This window comes from Aplysia californica, unplaced genomic scaffold, assembly GCF_000002075.1.
Source record: "Aplysia californica isolate F4 #8 unplaced genomic scaffold, AplCal3.0 scaffold00494, whole genome shotgun sequence".
Taxonomy (NCBI): Eukaryota; Metazoa; Mollusca; class Gastropoda; order Aplysiida; family Aplysiidae; genus Aplysia; species Aplysia californica.
Genome location: NW_004797764.1, coordinates 247,729 through 265,228, shown reverse-complemented (window position 1 = coordinate 265,228; position 17,500 = coordinate 247,729). Strand labels below are relative to the sequence as shown.

The window sequence follows — 17,500 nt, the reverse complement described above, 5'->3', positions numbered from 1 at the left end:
TTTAAAAAAAAAAAAAATAAAATACTACTTATACTTTTTAACAAATTTATAGAATGAAACTTACATGTTCTTTCTCCTTCTTTAAAAGAAAAACAGAAAATTATATATATACTTTTTTACTCTTTAAAAATAAAAGTGAAAATCATTATTTATTCTGCTTCATTTTTTTTAAAAAGGGAAAAAAATATCATTGTTCCCTTGTGCTTTTCAAATAGAAAAGAAATGTAACTAATTTTTTAAATAATGACACTAACATTTATTTTCCATTTATCTTGAAAAAAACAACCTTTACAAATAAAAGTGAAAATCATAGTTTATTCTGCTTCATTTTTAAAAAAAGGACAAAAATATCATTGTTCCTTTGTGCTTTTCAAATAGAAAAGAAATGTAAATCATTTTTAAAATAATAACACTTGCATTTGTTTTCCCATTATCTTGAAAAAAACCCCCAAATACATCAAGGACTCAATAAACCTTAATAGTCGTAGACTAAAATTATAAAAACACCATGACATCCCAGGACCATCTAACAAATTAATACATATTTGTGTCATGATGGAAGTCAGTCTGCTTTCCTTTTCTACAGCCTGTCTCACTTACAGAAGAACCAAAAAAAAATGTACACAATTCAAGCACTAAATACACTAAAGATAAATATGCTTGGCTAAACTCTTTTTAGTTTCAACAGGAAAAAATGATAGAATTCAAATTGATTTGTTGAACAGAGTTAAAGTCTGCTCGATTCATCAAAGGCTTGCAAGCAGTGGACGGCTTGCCCCAGAGGCTTGCAAGCTGGCTTGTGCTTTGCTTTGTCTGCCGCTCGCTATCGGGGGGAACTTCCGGTGAGTTGTGACTCACGGACAGGCCTGCTGTACTGTGTCATGACGTTGCGAACTCTCGTCGCTGTGGGCTCAGTACATATTACAGAAGGTTCTGGTAATTTGCGTTGAGTGCCTTGCACCAAAATAGCAAGTTTGGTTTTTTTTCATAAGTCAGGTTATAACAAACAAAAAAATCTCTATTCAATGCACTTACAAATTAATAATGGATCGGCTATTCTTATGATACAAAGGCCTTTTTAAAAAAATGTGCACGAGTCAAGCGTTTCGTCGTTGCACGCAAAAGACCTCAGTTCGATTCCCGTATGGGGAGAAATTTTCACTGAGAACCTCCATCTTTCTGCTGGGGTGTTGTTCCCTCTCAGCCCAGGATGGCTCTGACATTGCGTTGAAGTAGGCCTATCCCGTCTCCTAAATGTTCTATATTGTGTCATTGTGAGTGTAAAACATCTACAAAATAGGCTACATAAATACGATACAAAAGCCAATCACAACGACCCAGGGAGTTTTCCATTCTAAGATAATGTAAGTCTACTTAATACTACAATACCACACTTCTTATCACTACATCCACTCGCTCAGCTGATCAAGGGTGGGAAGTTCGAAATAGCTTCAGCTCTCTATGTCTTGCACCAAAGCAAGCACAGCCTCTCCCTTCCTCCACCGTTCAGAGTTCACACTGCGAGCGATCTTGCTGCTCGCTGCTGGCAAAGCAAGCCAAGGGATGCAAAGCAAGACATAGGAGGCAAAGCAAGTCATGGGGCACGGACAGCTTGCAGGCTGCGAGCAAGTCAAGGGGCACAAAACAAGCCATGGGATGCAAAGCAAGACATGGGGTGCAAAGAAAGTCATTGGGCGCGAGCGGTTTGCTGTGCTGCGAGCGGGATTTAAGACTTGCGTGCCGCGCTGTGAGCGAGCCTCTCCCTCTCCCTTTCATACGTAGGTGGCTTTGCGGATTGCAAGCAGGGTGTGGGGAGGATGAGGGGGCCCAACACGAGAGGCTTCGTGGATTGCTTGTACAATGTACTAGTAGTGTTGTGGACTGACTTGAAGCTTAAGCTAGACTCAAGTGTAACATGCTGGTGATTTGATTTGATTATTTGACCTAGTGATTTGAAGATTGTGACTTGAACTAGGGGCTTGCAAGCACAAGGGGGTTTGCTACCGGGATACAGCTCTAATGTTGAAAGATAGATTTGGGTTTGGGGGTTGTTGTTTTTTATTACAAATAATATAACTGTGATGATAATCTTCTTTCTGTTCTTGTTCAGGGTGACCCACCTCAAGAGGAGTCTGACTGTCAGAGGCACATATTCTGGGGTCAGCTCCATTCTCCAGAAGCACCTATAAATGTGAACACAAGAGACATCTTAAATTGTCAAATATTTATGGAAGCGTGCAAATGCCAACAAAAATGTAATATTTGACGTTTGAACAGCTCTGTTATAAGTGAGGGATTCGAAATCAACCTCGGGAGCCGTGACATATAGACGGTGAATTTTTAGAATGAAGCTTGTTATTGATGTTTTTCTCCAAAACGAGTTGAGGATATGTTTCAGGCCATATGGCAGACTGCGCCATGAACAGGAGGATGGATGAAGTAGTAATTTTCAATATAATCAAGATTGGATGATAAGAAGCGAGTAAGAAAAGGATAATGTAACAGGTCATAAGAACAGATCATAGGAACAGATCATATCACAAGAACAGATTGTCTTACAAGGGCAGAGGTGAATGTCCAGCTGACTACTTTTTTTTTGGTAAGTGTTTTACAGCACTCGTGGGACACATAAAAAATTGTTCCAGTTTGTAGGAAATTTTGAATTTTGCCCAAAAGTAGTGGCCAAAGCCAACTCTTATCAATTTCAGGACCACCAAAGGGTTTTTAACGTGCGCAACTTGCACATATGACCTCTGTGAGATTTTTTGCCCTTGTCCAAGAAGGCTAGGTGTAAACCTTTCCTACCAAAAGATCAGTGGTGTGGCAGAAAGACAGTAGTAAGAAGGAGCCAAGGAGAAGCAGTAGAAAGGCTGCAGAAAGAGTCAGGAGCCCAGAGGAGGGGGCAAAGGGGAGAGGAGAAGGGGGAGGGGATAGAAAGTAGAGACGAAAACAGACAACAGAATATTGTCAGAGAGCAGGAAAAGGGGTAAAAAGAGAACATTTTAGAGATTAACATTTTCTGTCGCTGTCCAGATTCGAATGACGGATCTATTGAATGAGAGGCAAACACCATAACCTCTCTACACCACCAATTTGAAGGTGGAGAATAAAAAACAACCACAGTGTTTAAGTGCTGCAATTGTGACTGTCATCAATACTCAATTACTTAAAGGAAATTGTGACAAACTGGGCAGCCCCCCTGTGCACATCCAGGGTCTTCACTTTCTGTGTGACCAATATGGGGGTAACCATGACGTTGTGTGCATAAGATGATTTTAACTCCTCATCTAGCCCTTAACCAGAACAGGTTACCTGCGTGGCCTCCAAGCTCCCAATAAAAGCCGAGCGGTACAGAGGAGTCCTCAAGAACTGACCCTGAGAGTTTGGCTCTGCTCCCTTTTCCAACAGAAACCTGATGGCCTCTGCACTTCCACCATCTAAAAGAGAAATTTTGGGGGTATTTGTGTCATGACGCTGTGGAATCAGGCGCTCGTCAATTTTTTGACATATGGAGTTATTGATATCATCTGAAAGCTGATTTATTTGCCTTTCTTCCAAATGAAATAAATATTCCTTTATCTTGAAAGGAACTAAAGATATTTGCGATTGAAGGAAGTGAGGTTATCTATCGAGAAAATGGCCGCCAAAGTTTGGAAACTCCAATAACTAAAGAGTCTTTGAAAACTGAAAAATGATATATTTTGTGCCTTTAATCAATGTTTTTCATTAAAATTCTCAGGGAAATGTGTTTTTATAAAGACATCTAAGAAGTTAACACTATGCCCCTACTGTATGCAGATAAGCAACGGTAAGAAGCCATCCCTTTTCCCCACGGGACGCCAATCGGCGATGGTATGATATAGCGTGTACCGCACCTGTATCCTGGTCCATGGGGATAAGCATTGCGCGCTCTGCATTCTGCGTGGGTGAAAAGTGTTAAGCCAAAAAATAAAAATACGATAAAGATTTCCAAACTGGTTGAAAAATGCCTGTTTCTCCGACTTCGTTATTTTGACGAGCGCCTGAATTCACCATGCTGCTTCACATTTTTTCAAAACAGTGATTTCATTATAATTTAATTGACATACAGTCGAACCTGTGCAAGATGGAATTGCAAGGGAACCAGAAAAAAATTGCTGAAAACATGTCTCTTTTATCGGGAGTTCATTCATTAGATGAAGAACTATCAAGGTAGGTTCACTTGTTTTGATTTAATGACCCATCTAGAGACGTTTTTGTCATTTTTAGATTTAGTACCAAAGAAGGGGCCTGGCATAGTGGGCTTACCCAGAGATATAGAGTTAAAGAAACTATGAAACTAAGGCTAATCCAGAGCAAAGATAAAAACTGTCAGTTATGGAACAGTCACAATACAAACATACTTGCAGCTTCAGAGAGGGGAGTGTTCCCATTAGCGTCCTCACAGTCTATGACAGCCATTAGATGTTTGGTTCTCAACGATCTTCCAATCACATCATTTCCAATTCCATTCTTTGTGTCTATATCTGAAACCTTGCAATATAGAATCCTAGTCTTAAGTATCAGAAAATTTATCATGCAAATGTTAATTACAAGTCTTAGTATATTCTGTGGTTAAAAATATCTATTCTAGTAGAGCAATTGAACCATTAGTGTTTAAATAATGAATGTAGGGTTTGAATCTCTCCTGTATTTTTCATTTGCAAAAATGTTTTACTCCCCCATCAATTCATGTTGCATACTGAGGAAAGAAAAGTTTTGTTTGTTTTCTCAGATCACCCAAATGCAATAGGGCACTTAGCATTATTGTCACAGCAAAAAAAAAAGGAAAAAACTGGGCAAATTACCCAACAGGCTGCCATACTGCAGTCTCCTTTTGGACGGAGACAAAAATTAGAATGAACCCAGCTATTTATTGTTAAGTTTTGGTAAGCTGTGATTGAAATAGATACAAGATGATAAACTACATCTTTCTCTTAAGACCAGTGTGTTGCAGTTACATTAGCCATCAAAGCCATAGGTAAATCTCTGGTGAAATATTCTGAGGCACGCATCCTTACAGTTCACAACGATATCCTTCAGAATTCAGACATTGAGGCATTGGCCAGGGATGGTAAAAGTTTTCTTATCCAGGACATCTTCAAATAGTCTATCAACAGCAAAGATCCTTTAAAACAGGACTTTGAGGGTTACATAACTCTAATTTGCTTTTGATAACTTATTATGCGCCATATGATCGCATCATAGTAAATAGTGAAGCTATAAAGCTAGATCTTGGCTCAAACATTATATCGACGAATAAGATCTTTAGCATGTTAATTTTTATTGATTGCAAACTTTTTATTTTATTTTATCAACTAAATGTTTCTGACAACCACACAAAATTCTGTGGAGGGCAATATTGTCTGAGGACCATAGTCTACCAACCTCTGGCACAGTCAGGTATAAGAACTCATCCAGCGCACAGAAGTACCGTGTTTGAATCTGAGCCAGGCCAAATATATATGTCTTGTATTTCTGGTAACAATTATCCTCTCAACCCAGAGTCCTGATTAGAATAAGGCTCTTTGCGTTTGGATAAAACCTACATTAATGTATTGTTTAATTTGACGGGAAGTCACATTCTTATAGAACGTTCCTCTATGGATCAAAATGAGAGCAAAAAAGTCACACAGGCGAACAGTTGATGTCAGACAAAACAAGAAACTGAAATTTAGAAGCTTTGTCAGAGCATGTCGTCTGGATGACATATTATGACATTATTAACCCCATTTTTATAACAGTATGGTTTTTAATTCAGTTCCCCCTAACGTCAAGCTTTGTAGATCTATAGAAATTATTTGAAATGAAGAAAAGTTTTACTGAGTCAAATAAAATAATAATGATTCAGAAAAACATCTGTAAGTGCAATTGCATAGAGGGCCTATACCTCTTTCAGGACTTCTTTCATGATATCCAGATCGCCATCATAAGCCGCTTCAAGCATTCTTTTCCTCCTTTTTATTTCTTGCTGTCTCCTTTTTCTTTCCTCGTCTTCTTTCTGAGCTTTTCTTTCAGCTTCTTCTTGTTGCATTTTCACCATGTGGATGAATGCCTAACAGAAAATGTAAAGGAAAACAAACATATAGTGAATTGTGAGGGGGAAAAAAAATAATATGAAAATCAATATCACATAAGAACTGATTATGTGAGCCATTTTACATATATGACTGCCACTTTGCAATGCCTTAAAAAGAACTACTCCAAAAAATGTTAAAGTATAATATTGCCCTAACCTCTTTTTCAAGCTTGTCCATAAGATCCTCATAATCTTGTTTCTCTTTCTTTTTTTTCTCAATTTCTTTCTTCGCAAGAAACTGACGTGCTTTTGTCTGGATTTTCCGAGCCGCTTCATCTTGAGGTGTCCATGCTTTCTTTTTTGGTTCAGCAGGTTTATCAGTTTTCCCTGCTGGTTTTGTGGTTATCGAAGGCTTTTTTGCTGAAACAGAAAGTGGAAACAAAATGGATACATACCAACCCCAAACTTTTGCAAATTTATATATTTTCAAAAGAAAGGGAAGAAATTTAAAGGGCAATTGAAACAAACAGATTCAAGTATTATAAAGGCTGATATAAAATTTGACCATAATATCAGTAACACCAAAACCACCTCTTAAACCCCTCCCACAAAGTTCATATCCTGCTATTTTCACACTTATGTAGGGTCACAGGATCCCTTTGAAATTTGCCACAGTGCAGGATTAAACATCCAGTGCAAATTTAAAGCTATGCAGGTGGTACTAATGCATTTTACTTTGAAAGCCAGTTTTTTGTAGCCTTTTTTACCATCTTTTGTCAAATATGCAGCTCCCAGAGTGCAAACTGATGGATATGTTTGTAAAGAGACATGCATGCGTGGCAGCTCGATCTCTGATACAAAGAGAAGGTATCTCACCAATCGTAAGAGAATTGGAAGTTAGACTTGAATTTGGTGGTTAGGCTTTTTGGACTTGCAACAGTATGGTCGTGGGTTTGAATCACATCAGAGGCTTTGACGTTGTGTTCTTGGGAGGCACTTAAAATTAAATTTACACAGATTTTCCTCACTTCACCCAAGTGAGCATCTATAAATAGCGATAGATCTCGTCAGTTTGTTAGTGTCTGCGAGCGCTTAATCGGCTGCTTGCGGCCTATGTTTTCCGGGAAGCCGAGACTGTTTCTGAGTGTTATATATATATAGGGTCTGCATGTTGGGGAAGTTAAATAGTGTAAAGCGCATATATAGAGCTTGTTGTCGAGCAGGGACGCTATGCAAATGCTATTTAAAATTATTATTATTGTTATTATTACTATTATTATTATTATTATTATGTAATCCATCTCCAAAACTATACGACAATCGATCAGAGGAGACAAAGTTCAAATATAGAATAGATTCTAGTTATAGACGTAATTGATGAAGGCATATATATGATTAAAACGGCAATTTTTAAACGAGTCCTCAAATCAGGAATAAGTAAAATAAAATCTTCAGTTTAAAATTTTGTTTTCTTTTTTATGCAAAGATACCCTTATACTTTTCTTTTTACTGCATGGACTGGTGTGGGGCTAAAAGCTAAAAAAATAATGACACCCTGTAGATCTAGAACTACGAAAGGCAGATTTTCAGCAGACTCAAATCCAAGTCGGATGTACAAATAATTATTACTTGTACTTGCAGTTGTCTTGCCACCCCGTGCAGCAGGAGTTGCTTTGGGCTTTGAGACCGTTGAAGTGCGCGATCCAGTCGCTTTCACTGGAGCTGGGGCCGCTTTTTTCGGCGGCATGGTCGAAAATACCGATTTGTTACGATTCTCTCTCAAGTGTTGCTGCAGGCAGCAGACATTTGTAAACATACTCATACCGCACCGAATGTATCTCTCCTTCCAGAAATACGACATTATTATATTATTTATTACTTTATTTATTACTTTTCAATGAGTAGAATGTTTATTCCAATTTGGAAAAAATGTATTATGATTTTTGATTGTTGTTTTATACTGAAAGTTTCTTGAACTCTTGGATGTGGTTTCCCGATTCGTTTCTATAGCAACTGGTAGATAAAGGAAAACAACTTGATAAGTATAATAGGCCAATGAAGTCAGGTTGGCCTACATTGGCCTGTGCCTAGGCTTTGAACTGAGAAAGCCTAGGCCTGTGTCCTTAGAGGTAATAGCACTATTTATGACCTTTTATATATATATTATTAAATACAATTTGTTGGGTGGAAAGGAACACACCAAAATATTTGAGGACAAATGACCTTTTCTATAATATTATTTCCTTGTTTGGAACATGACATAATATTATATTAACAAATACCGTGTATACACGGTCTTTATAAATCCTTATCAGGGCAGTATTAAAATTATTATTAGGCCAACAGCAAAGATTTTCCACTACCAAGATGTTTCAATTGCCCTATGTCGAGTACGCGAGAGACTTGGGCGCTGCTAATTACCGCGAGCGCGTAGGGCCTACGGCCCACGAGTGTAAACAAACGTTCCAGCGCTCTTATGATTGGAAGCAATTCTGCCTGCAGGCAGTGTGTGTGTGTGTGTGTGTGTGTGTGTGTGTGTGTGAGAGAGAGAGAGAGAGAGAGAGAGAGAGAGAGAGAGAGAGAGAGGGGGGGGGGGAGAGAGTTGTTGTTGTTTCATACCACTATATTATATATATATATATATATATATATATATATATATATATATATATATATATATATAAAGAAGAGACAAATAAGACATAGTTTGAATCTGCCAGTGTTATATAAAAGATCGTGACATAAAGTCATGAAAAGAAATTGTAAAGCAAGACTGTGTCGCCACAATAAGTTCACTTCTCATCTTAATTTGGAAAAAAAAATTTACTCTCATAGCACACTGTCAATACATATATTTGTCTGGTTATATCGACCAGTGACAACGCGGTAGATCTATAAACTAACTACGCCACTTTAACCATCACTGCGATATCATAAATGACTAGACAGCAAACTATATTATAAGTTCGATCGGTGACATCTGGCCAGCACTAAAGCAATGCAAATACATTTCTTGCACAATTCTAATTATTTTTATACCAGCCCCTCAAGCTCCCTCATTCCCGTCCGTTTACTCCTCGCCCGCCTGCTCTTGCACATCATCTTACCCATCAATTAAGTAACAACCAGTTGGCCATTATAAAAGCACAATTTATTTAACCCGGCAAAAGTGATTATTTGCCACTTTAAATAATTTTCCTCGTTTTTTGTTTGGTGATTTTCAGTTTTCTTTTCTTCCTTCTCATTCACAGCTCCTGATCATCCCCCTTTTTTCCTTTTGTTATTTGTGTTATCTTAGCCATTTCTGCGGTCACACACACACACACACACACACACACACACACACACACACACACACACACATACACATACACCCACGCATACCCCAAAGTTGGCGATGAAACCAATTTAACCTCGCGTCGCCTAATATATAGATATAATATAGTGACGTACGTAACCCATCACGCACTAATGCGACAAAGCGGGTCCCGCCACGTCGCGCAAAAAAGCCCAAAGAGCAAGTGCATTCATATTATTAGATCTACATGTATTATCTTGGTAGAGGAGAATATTTGCCTACAGTTTACTAGGCTTATCAAGTGTTACCGGACTGGTGTAGCCTGGCAAAGAATTCTAAAAATTTTATTTTTTTTATCATTTTGAGTTAATAGTTAAACATATTATTTTATTATTTTATCAATAGGTGTTGCTTGGGAGGAAATAACGATCACAACGCTGAAGTTTACAGTTTGGACAGGCCCATCTATATAAGCCTCATTATAATATAATTATTGTTGTTGGTGGTGTTATATAAAACTGTTAAATTACCATATTTATTTTAAAGAATCTAACCTTTTTTTTAATGTGGATGCTGTTGGTGGTGCAGTGGCAATGCTAGATTAATGCTAAGACATTCAAATTTTGCTATTTTATTTGCTATGAAAAATATGTTATTTTGTTTTGATTTATTACATATGTCCTTCTCAAATCGAACGGCATGCATTATTTTTATGTTGGAGGCGGATGTGTTAATAACACGTACGTTGTGGGTCATATAATATGTCGTTTGATAAACCATTAAACTTTAATTTGTCCATAATGTTAAGTCATCTGAACATAACTCTAAACATCTTCTTTAACTTTAATAACCTATTAAATAGTTTGTCGACCACGACTGTTCAGTTTGGATTACATAAAACCTCTTTGGATCACAGACTGCTCCTGAATTTTTTTCATAGCATTTTTAATAGACCTAGCTATTGAAAACGAATGAGCCATTTCTTTTGTCTACACGCATGATAGCTGTGATCGAGTCGTGAGTGCTGTTGCTTAATCGGAAGGCCTCTACACGAGCATTATGATCAGCAACGGAAAGTCACGCTTGTGCGCTGTTTTTCTACAGGGCCATTTCTAAGCTATTGAGATCTTTACCGTTTGGGCTAGTTTTATTATAATTTGAATTTGTTTATTGTGAGTGTGTTTTGTGTGTGTGTGTGGGGGGGGGGGGGTTCTCCCGAGATAAAAAAGGGTGTATAATAATTATAATGTATGTGCTTGGGAGGGGGGTGTCTTCTAGTATATCCCTTTTTCAGTAAGTATTACCGCAATTGTCTATGTGCATTTGAAAAAAAAAAGAATAAGAAACAGAAGATAGGCTCGCCCATCGGATGTGTCGCAGCTGTTACAGCTATCGCTGTTTCTACTGGTGTTGTTGAGCGACGAGCGAGCCACGGGCACTTTCAAGGACCACGTCTAGGCCTACGTGCCCTACATCGCACGACGACATTTATAAGGGAGATAACGAGGTCTGACCGTTGATTCTACTTACGCAACCTTAACAAGATGGCTGCGCCCATTTCACCACAAACACAGGTTAGACACATGATTTTTATTTCACAAGAAACGCTAGCGAATCACTGAGTTTGTTTATGTCGATTTTACACTGTCTATTGCTTCTTCTTCATAGAACTATTTTAGCATAGATCTAGTCTTTTCCATTGCTAAAAATATGTTTTAGTTTTAGTCTGCACCGACCGGCACCGGCAGCTGGACGTCAACTTCATTTTACTTCATCATATTATCATCCCTTCATCTTTCATTTTCAAACTTCATGAAGTTCACAGACTCGACATGCCGGTACAGTCACGCAGCACATAGACTCTATATATCAATGGCAACAATGCTTCTCCACCGTCCATGGCATACGGCAACAGCTACAGATAATAATTGATTTGTCATTGATTAACGTTGGCGCTGTGTGTTAGTCAAAGTATGGAAGTGGCTATTCTCATCCGGGGTGAGAATAGAAAAACGATCTACCTCTCACCCCGGGTGAGACTTGCCAGCGTAGGCTATTCTCACCCGGTGCGAAACAAGACCTGCTTTTCCTCATTTTGGAATACTGTCTATCGGTGTGGATGATCAAATTGATAAAAGCCAAGAAAAAATTACGTTATAGCACAAACAAAAGTAAGCTAATTTGATCGTCTTCAAAGATGCTATGGCTATTTCACTGTTCGAATCTAGCCAAACTACGCGGGTCGCCATTTTGTTTTGCCCGGAAGTTCTCGCAAGATCTACTCCTCCCCCCTCTCTCTCTCTCTGTCTCTTTTTGAATACTGTCTATCGGTGTGGACGATCAAATTGACCAAAACAAAGTTAAAAAATTATGTTAAAACACAAAAGTAAATTAATTTGGTTGTCTACAAAGATGCTACGGCTATTTAACTTTTCGAATCGAGACGAACTACGCGGGTCGTCATTTTGTTTTGCCCGGAAATTCTCGCGCTAAGTCTCTCTCTCTTTCTCTCTCTCTCTCTCCACTGCCCACAGACAGAATTGTACGCTTTTAGTAGGCTACAGTTGTAATGGAACGTTTGTTCACGGCACAGAAATCTACAATTTTTCTGTTATCACAGTGTAGAATTCTGTGGTTTAGGGTGAACGCAAAATTTGGTGAACGCGCACCGGGTGAGAATAGCCACAAGACTCGCCTGCACTATTCTCACTCCGGGTGAGAATAGAGGTGAGGGCTCCATAGTCTATAGTAGTAAGTGGGCAGTGGTGGGTGGTTGAATGGGGGGAGGGGGGGGTTGCTTTTTGGTGTGTGTTTTGCTCCTTCTTTTTTGTGTGTCAATATTATTATTATAATTATGATATAGCCTAATTAGTTCTCCTCCTTCTTTTCTTTGTAAGTTGGCCACCTCTATTCTTACCCCGGGTGAGAATAGTGCAGGCGAGTCTTTTGGCTATTCTCACCCGGTGCGCGTTCACCGTTATAGCCTAGCCTAGATCTAGGCCAACCAATTTTGCTTTCACCCTAAACCACAGAATTCTAACACTGTGATAAAAGAAACATTGTACAATTCTGTGCCGTGAACAAACGTTCCATTACTACTGTTAGCCTACTAAAAGTAAAAGCGTACAATTTTGTCTGTGGGCAGTGGAGAGAGAGAGAGAATGAGAGGAGTAGCTCGAGAACTTCCGGACAAAACAAAATGGCGACCCGCGTAGTTCGGCTCGATTCGAAAAGTTAAATAGCCGTACATCTTTGTAAACAACCAAATTAATTTACTTTTGTGTTTTAACATTATTTTTTAACTTTGTTTTGGTCAATTTGATCGTCTACACCGAGACAGTATTGAGAAAGAGAGAGAGAAGAGGGGAGGAGTAGATCTTGCGAGAACTTCCGGGCAAAACAAAATGGCGACCCCCGTAGTTCGGCTCGATTCGAAAAGTGAAATAGCCATAGCATCTTTGTAGTCGATAAAATTAGCTTACTTTTGTGCTATAACGTAATCTTTTCTTTGCCTTTATCCATTTGATCATCCACATTGATAGAAAGTATTCCGAAATTAGGAAAAACAGGTCTTGTTTCATACCGGGTGAGAATAGGTTACGGTGGCAAGTCTCACCCGGGGGTGAGAGGTCGATCGTATTTCTATTCTCACCCCGGGTGAGAGCCACTTCCTTGACTCTAGTATCACTTCTATTTTTCAATACCTCCCTCCTACAATATATACTAGATATATATTATATCATCATCATACCTAGATAAGATGTTAGATCTAGATTCTAGATATCTAGATCTCTAGGTTATTTGTGTTTGAAGTAATGAAAGTGCAATGTGAGTAAAACTTCTAGGGGGCTTTCGTGGTTAAGAGTAAGAGGTTATGATGTTCGCCTCTCGTTCAATAGGAGGTCCCAGGTTCGAATCTGGAGAGCGACGGGAAATTTTCTTCTCAGAAATTTTCTCCTTTCCTGCTCTCTAAAAATTATTTTGTACTTTCGTCTCCACTTTCTGCTCCCACCCCCTTCCCTCCTTTGCCCCCTCCTTTGGGCTCCTGACTTTTTCTGCAGCTTTTCTACTGCTACTCCTTGGCTCCTTACTGCAGTCTCTCAGTCTCACCCCTAATCTTATGGTACGTAAGATCTAACGCCTAGCCTTCTCGGATAAAGGAAGGCGAAAAATTTCTGAGGTCCTGTGTGCAAGTTGCGCATGTCTAAGTTCCATTGGTGGTCCAGAATCAATAAAAAATAGGTTTCGGCTGCCACCCGGGCAAAGTTCAAAATGTCCTTTTCTAACTGAAAATGTTGGATGTGTCTGGTGCGCTCATATGACCTTGCAGTTGCGAGCGCCGTAAAACACCTACGACACCCCCCCGCATAAAAAACCAAACCCAAAAACTTCCTAACCAAATCAGACCCTCATCAAATCTGGGACATACATGGATGTGGTTTATCGGTATCATTAGTGGGTGGTTGGCGGGTGCTCTGGTGTGGTTTGCTCCTTCTTTCCCCTATCAAACATTCTATTGTCTTTATCTCTCCTTCTTTTTTGTGTGTGTTGCTCTCTTGTAACACCTCTATTCTTCGGCACTTATAATATGACCTTATTGTGTTGTAAGTGCATTAAAACTCTTACTGCTAAAAAAAAGGTATCATTTTAATGCTTATTTTCATTTTTCTTGCTTTCGATGAAAAAAATACTCATCTATCTCTGACAAAGAAGTCAAAATGTTTGCGATTGAAAGAGGTTGGGGTCGCCTGGTTTCAGAGGTAAAATTTAATTAGCAGAAAAATGCTGGTTTCTTCAATTTCATTATTTTGACATGCGACTGATTTCACCATGATGCCTCTGCTAAAAGGCTCTATTTATAGGGTGTTTTTTTACTGGGATATTAGAATCCTTTTTTATTTTTAGTAAAAATAGGGAAAGTATGAACACTGCCTTCAATGTGCACAAATGAAAAAAAATGACTTAAAACATGATTTGTGGAAAGTAGGGGATGGAAGATTTATAAAATCTTCTTTTATGTTCTAGGCCTACAGAACAGAGAGCAGATTACTATTGTGTCAGAGACAGGTACAAACCTTACTTTCCAAAGGGATGGGGGAGGGGGGGTAGTTGAAAATGGAATGGTAGTTTCAGTGGACAGGTGGTTGAGTGGAAAGAAAGTTGAGACTGTCGCCAATCTTTATATTTTTAGGCCTGTTATCATGGGTGGTGGACCCATATTAGATTCTAAGCTAGAATGACAAGGAACATAATCATTGGCCATTCACGACAGACAGTGACTAAAATTTTAAAACGGCATTTGGATGTTTAAGCTTCAAAGTTGTGTTTGAAGTTAAAAAAGCGTCATATATAAGTCCTATGAATTGTCTTTGTATGTACACAATTACTGTACTAAAATATATTTTTTAAAAATATCCTCGATGGCCACTTGTCTCTTACCTCAGGGTGGTCCCTGATTTTCTTGTTCTCACAATATCATACTTCACAGCCCTTCAGTACAAGGTATTGCTATGAAACCAAATTGACATTGTCTCCTTTGTTATTAATGTTGTTCTTTTGATTGTGATGAACAAATTTGAATGTTCGCTGTTCGAAATCAAATGCTCTATTTTCTTCTCTATTCTGCTTTAGGATATTTTCTAGCTTTTTGTCGAGATAAAGACAATTTTCTTTGCTTTTTTATATTATTATTCTGTAAGTTTTTATTACTTATCTTTATTGTATTGTATTTTTTGTTTTCAGGCCTTCTCTCCACTGAAGAATGATCTGCTACTAAGGGCAGCCCGAGGAGAAAAGACAGAGAGGGTGCCTGTATGGGTTATGAGACAGGCTGGACGCTACCTTCCTGGTATTGTGTGTGTGTGTGCGCGCGCGCATGCACAGAACATTTGATGTGTTAAGAAATTGACACTTAGTGTGGTTAAACTATGTTTGATACACATTCTCCGGTGTGTTTGGGTTTTTTGAATATCAATTTAAAGTACTTAAAATGTGTCTGTACACTTTTGTTACAATTGTGTATGCAAGAGCACCTCCTGGTGTTAATTAAATTACCCATTTTTCTGTCTTTTCGCCATTTTTTCAGTCACCTTAGAAATCAATAGATTTTGCTAGAAAAAATAAGTGTGTGCCTCTGCTTGATCACCTAGCATGTATTATTGAATTGAACATTGCTTGTATTATTTTAAGAAAACTGAGATTACATTTCTGCATGTCAATGTCAAAGTTGTCTAGGACTCTAGAGGAGGTCAGTCACTGTACCTACTTTTTGTCTAATGTCCTTGTTTATATTATCTGACTTTCAGCTCTCTTTGAGCTTTCTAATATATTTCAGTAGTTAGCTTTTGTTTAGAGCAGTGTTTAATATTTTTGTTTCCCTCTTTTTGTTTGTGTAGAGTACAGGCAAGCAAAAGGCGATACCAAGTTTTTTGCTACCTGCAAAGATCCCCAACTTGTTTGTGAACTTACTCTCCAGGTAATAGAGTACAGTGTTTAGATTAATAAAAAAAAAAAAAAGAAAGGATTATACAGAATGCAGCTAGTCCTCCTCCTCTTTCTTTGTCTAGAGTGATGATGTTAGTCTGTGTGCGTTACCCCCAAAAAATTAATTAATTAATTTTTGTTTTTCGTTTCTTTTAAGTTGTACTTTTGAATACATGATTTTTTTCCTTTTGTAAAGCAAATTTCCACTTGACCAAGTAAAAGAGGTCTACCCCCCGGGGCCGTGCTACTCACTGAAGTGTCTTAAGGCCATTCCCAAAGGGGAGATATTAACATGTTCTTATACACATAGAACTGTAAATGGGCTGATTTATCAATGTCATGCTAATACTGTGCCGAAACAACAAAGGGGGAGCTGCTGCTTTTTCTTGCCTCATTTTCGTCATTTTTCCTCTACTTCTTTTGTATGTTTGTCACACTCTTGTGACTCGCTATTTCCGGGGTGCCTTGATAGTCGAGAGGTGAGCAGAGTGAGTCTGATTCCCTGTAAGGACTTCTCTGTTGACATTCACCCCTTGGGGCTTAAATGACCTTATGCAGTTGCGAGCGCTGTAAAACCTGTACTAAAACTTATTTTTTAAAATAAAATTTTAAAGAATTCAGCTAGTTCCTCTCTTCCTCCTTCTTTGCTTACAGTATTGATGTTAGTCTGTGTCGGTTACCAAAACATTTTGTTTTTGTTTTTTGTTTCTTTTAAATTGTACGTTTTGAATACATGATATACCTTTTATAAGGCAAATATCAACAAGGCCAAATAAAAGAGTTCTTCTTATTCCCTACATTCTGTCTTCTTTCAGCCCATCCGCAGATATGACCTGGATGCTGCCATCATTTTCTCCGACATTCTAGTCATCCCTGTGGCCATGGGCCTAGCAGTAGCCAATGATCCTGGAGAGGTAAGCAGCCCAATGTCTTTGTTAAATAATGTATTTATCGGGCAATGCGCTCCTTGCGGTTGCCACATTCTGTGATATTAACATTGCAAGAGTTCATTATATTATTAGACCAAATTTGGTTTAAAATAGTGTAAAATCATAGGCTTGATTTTTTTTTACTAAGGAAATCAGTCACAAATAAAGACTAAAATGTTGTTTAGGTACGTCAGATACAAAACCTTTGAAGGCTCTGCTCTCACAAAATATAAGTCTATCTTTAGGGGCAGATTTGTGGAAAGATAAGGATGATTTTTTTGGTTTCACTGAACATGAAGAGACTGTGGTTCTCCTTTGACTTTCTCTCTCAACTTTCTGTAGCTGGATGAGTCTTTGAGTTTGTCTCCACGATGTCTGTTCTTGCTGAAATACAGCTCAGTGGTCTTTGACATTGACTGTGTGTCTTTGTGCAGGACTTGTCGTGCATCAATTGGGAGATATAGTGCTCATCCCTGTTATCATTCTCATTTTATACATGTTCCCCCAAAACTGACATAAAATCAGCATTAATTTTGTTTTTAGTTTTCCAAACCATGTGAATTGTCATAGTTCTTCCTCCTCCCACCACTACCACCACTAATAAACACACAGACACACATGCTCACACACACAGCCATAAATGAATGTCTTTGTACCACACATATATATGTACATGCGTGCTTGGCAGTGAGCACACATTTATGCATGCGCGCGCACACACACACTCACACACACACACACACACTCACACAC

At 38.5% G+C, this 17,500-nt stretch overlaps 2 protein-coding genes across 3 annotated transcripts in view; one reads left to right on the top strand and one right to left on the bottom strand.

Moving 5' to 3' along the window:
- LOC101863124 (IQ motif and ankyrin repeat domain-containing protein 1) overlaps positions 1–8,138 on the bottom strand; it is an 18,953-nt gene extending 10,815 nt beyond the window's left edge. Inside the window, exons 1-6 of one of the 2 annotated variants that reach the window (XM_013086711.2) lie at positions 7,673–8,138; positions 6,255–6,457; positions 5,909–6,073; positions 4,383–4,512; positions 3,313–3,437; positions 2,121–2,183 (exon numbers count right to left, since the gene is read on the bottom strand). In XM_013086711.2, coding sequence (XP_012942165.1) covers positions 2,121–2,183; positions 3,313–3,437; positions 4,383–4,512; positions 5,909–6,073; positions 6,255–6,457; positions 7,673–7,898 — 912 coding nt within the window. In that variant the 5' untranslated portion in view covers positions 7,899–8,138. Of the gene's footprint in view, positions 1–2,120; positions 2,184–3,312; positions 3,438–4,382; positions 4,513–5,908; positions 6,074–6,254; positions 6,458–7,666 lie in introns of both variants that reach the window. The other variant, XM_013086710.2, reaches the window with a different exon arrangement.
- Positions 8,139–10,823: 2,685 nt separating this feature from the next.
- The window catches only part of LOC101845262 (uroporphyrinogen decarboxylase), a gene marked incomplete in the record, with an annotated part of 15,483 nt that continues 8,806 nt past the window's right edge, over positions 10,824–17,500 (top strand). Inside the window, 4 exon segments of the mRNA XM_005105830.3 lie at positions 10,824–10,909; positions 15,078–15,183; positions 15,731–15,810; positions 16,634–16,732. Coding sequence (XP_005105887.2) covers positions 10,880–10,909; positions 15,078–15,183; positions 15,731–15,810; positions 16,634–16,732 — 315 coding nt within the window.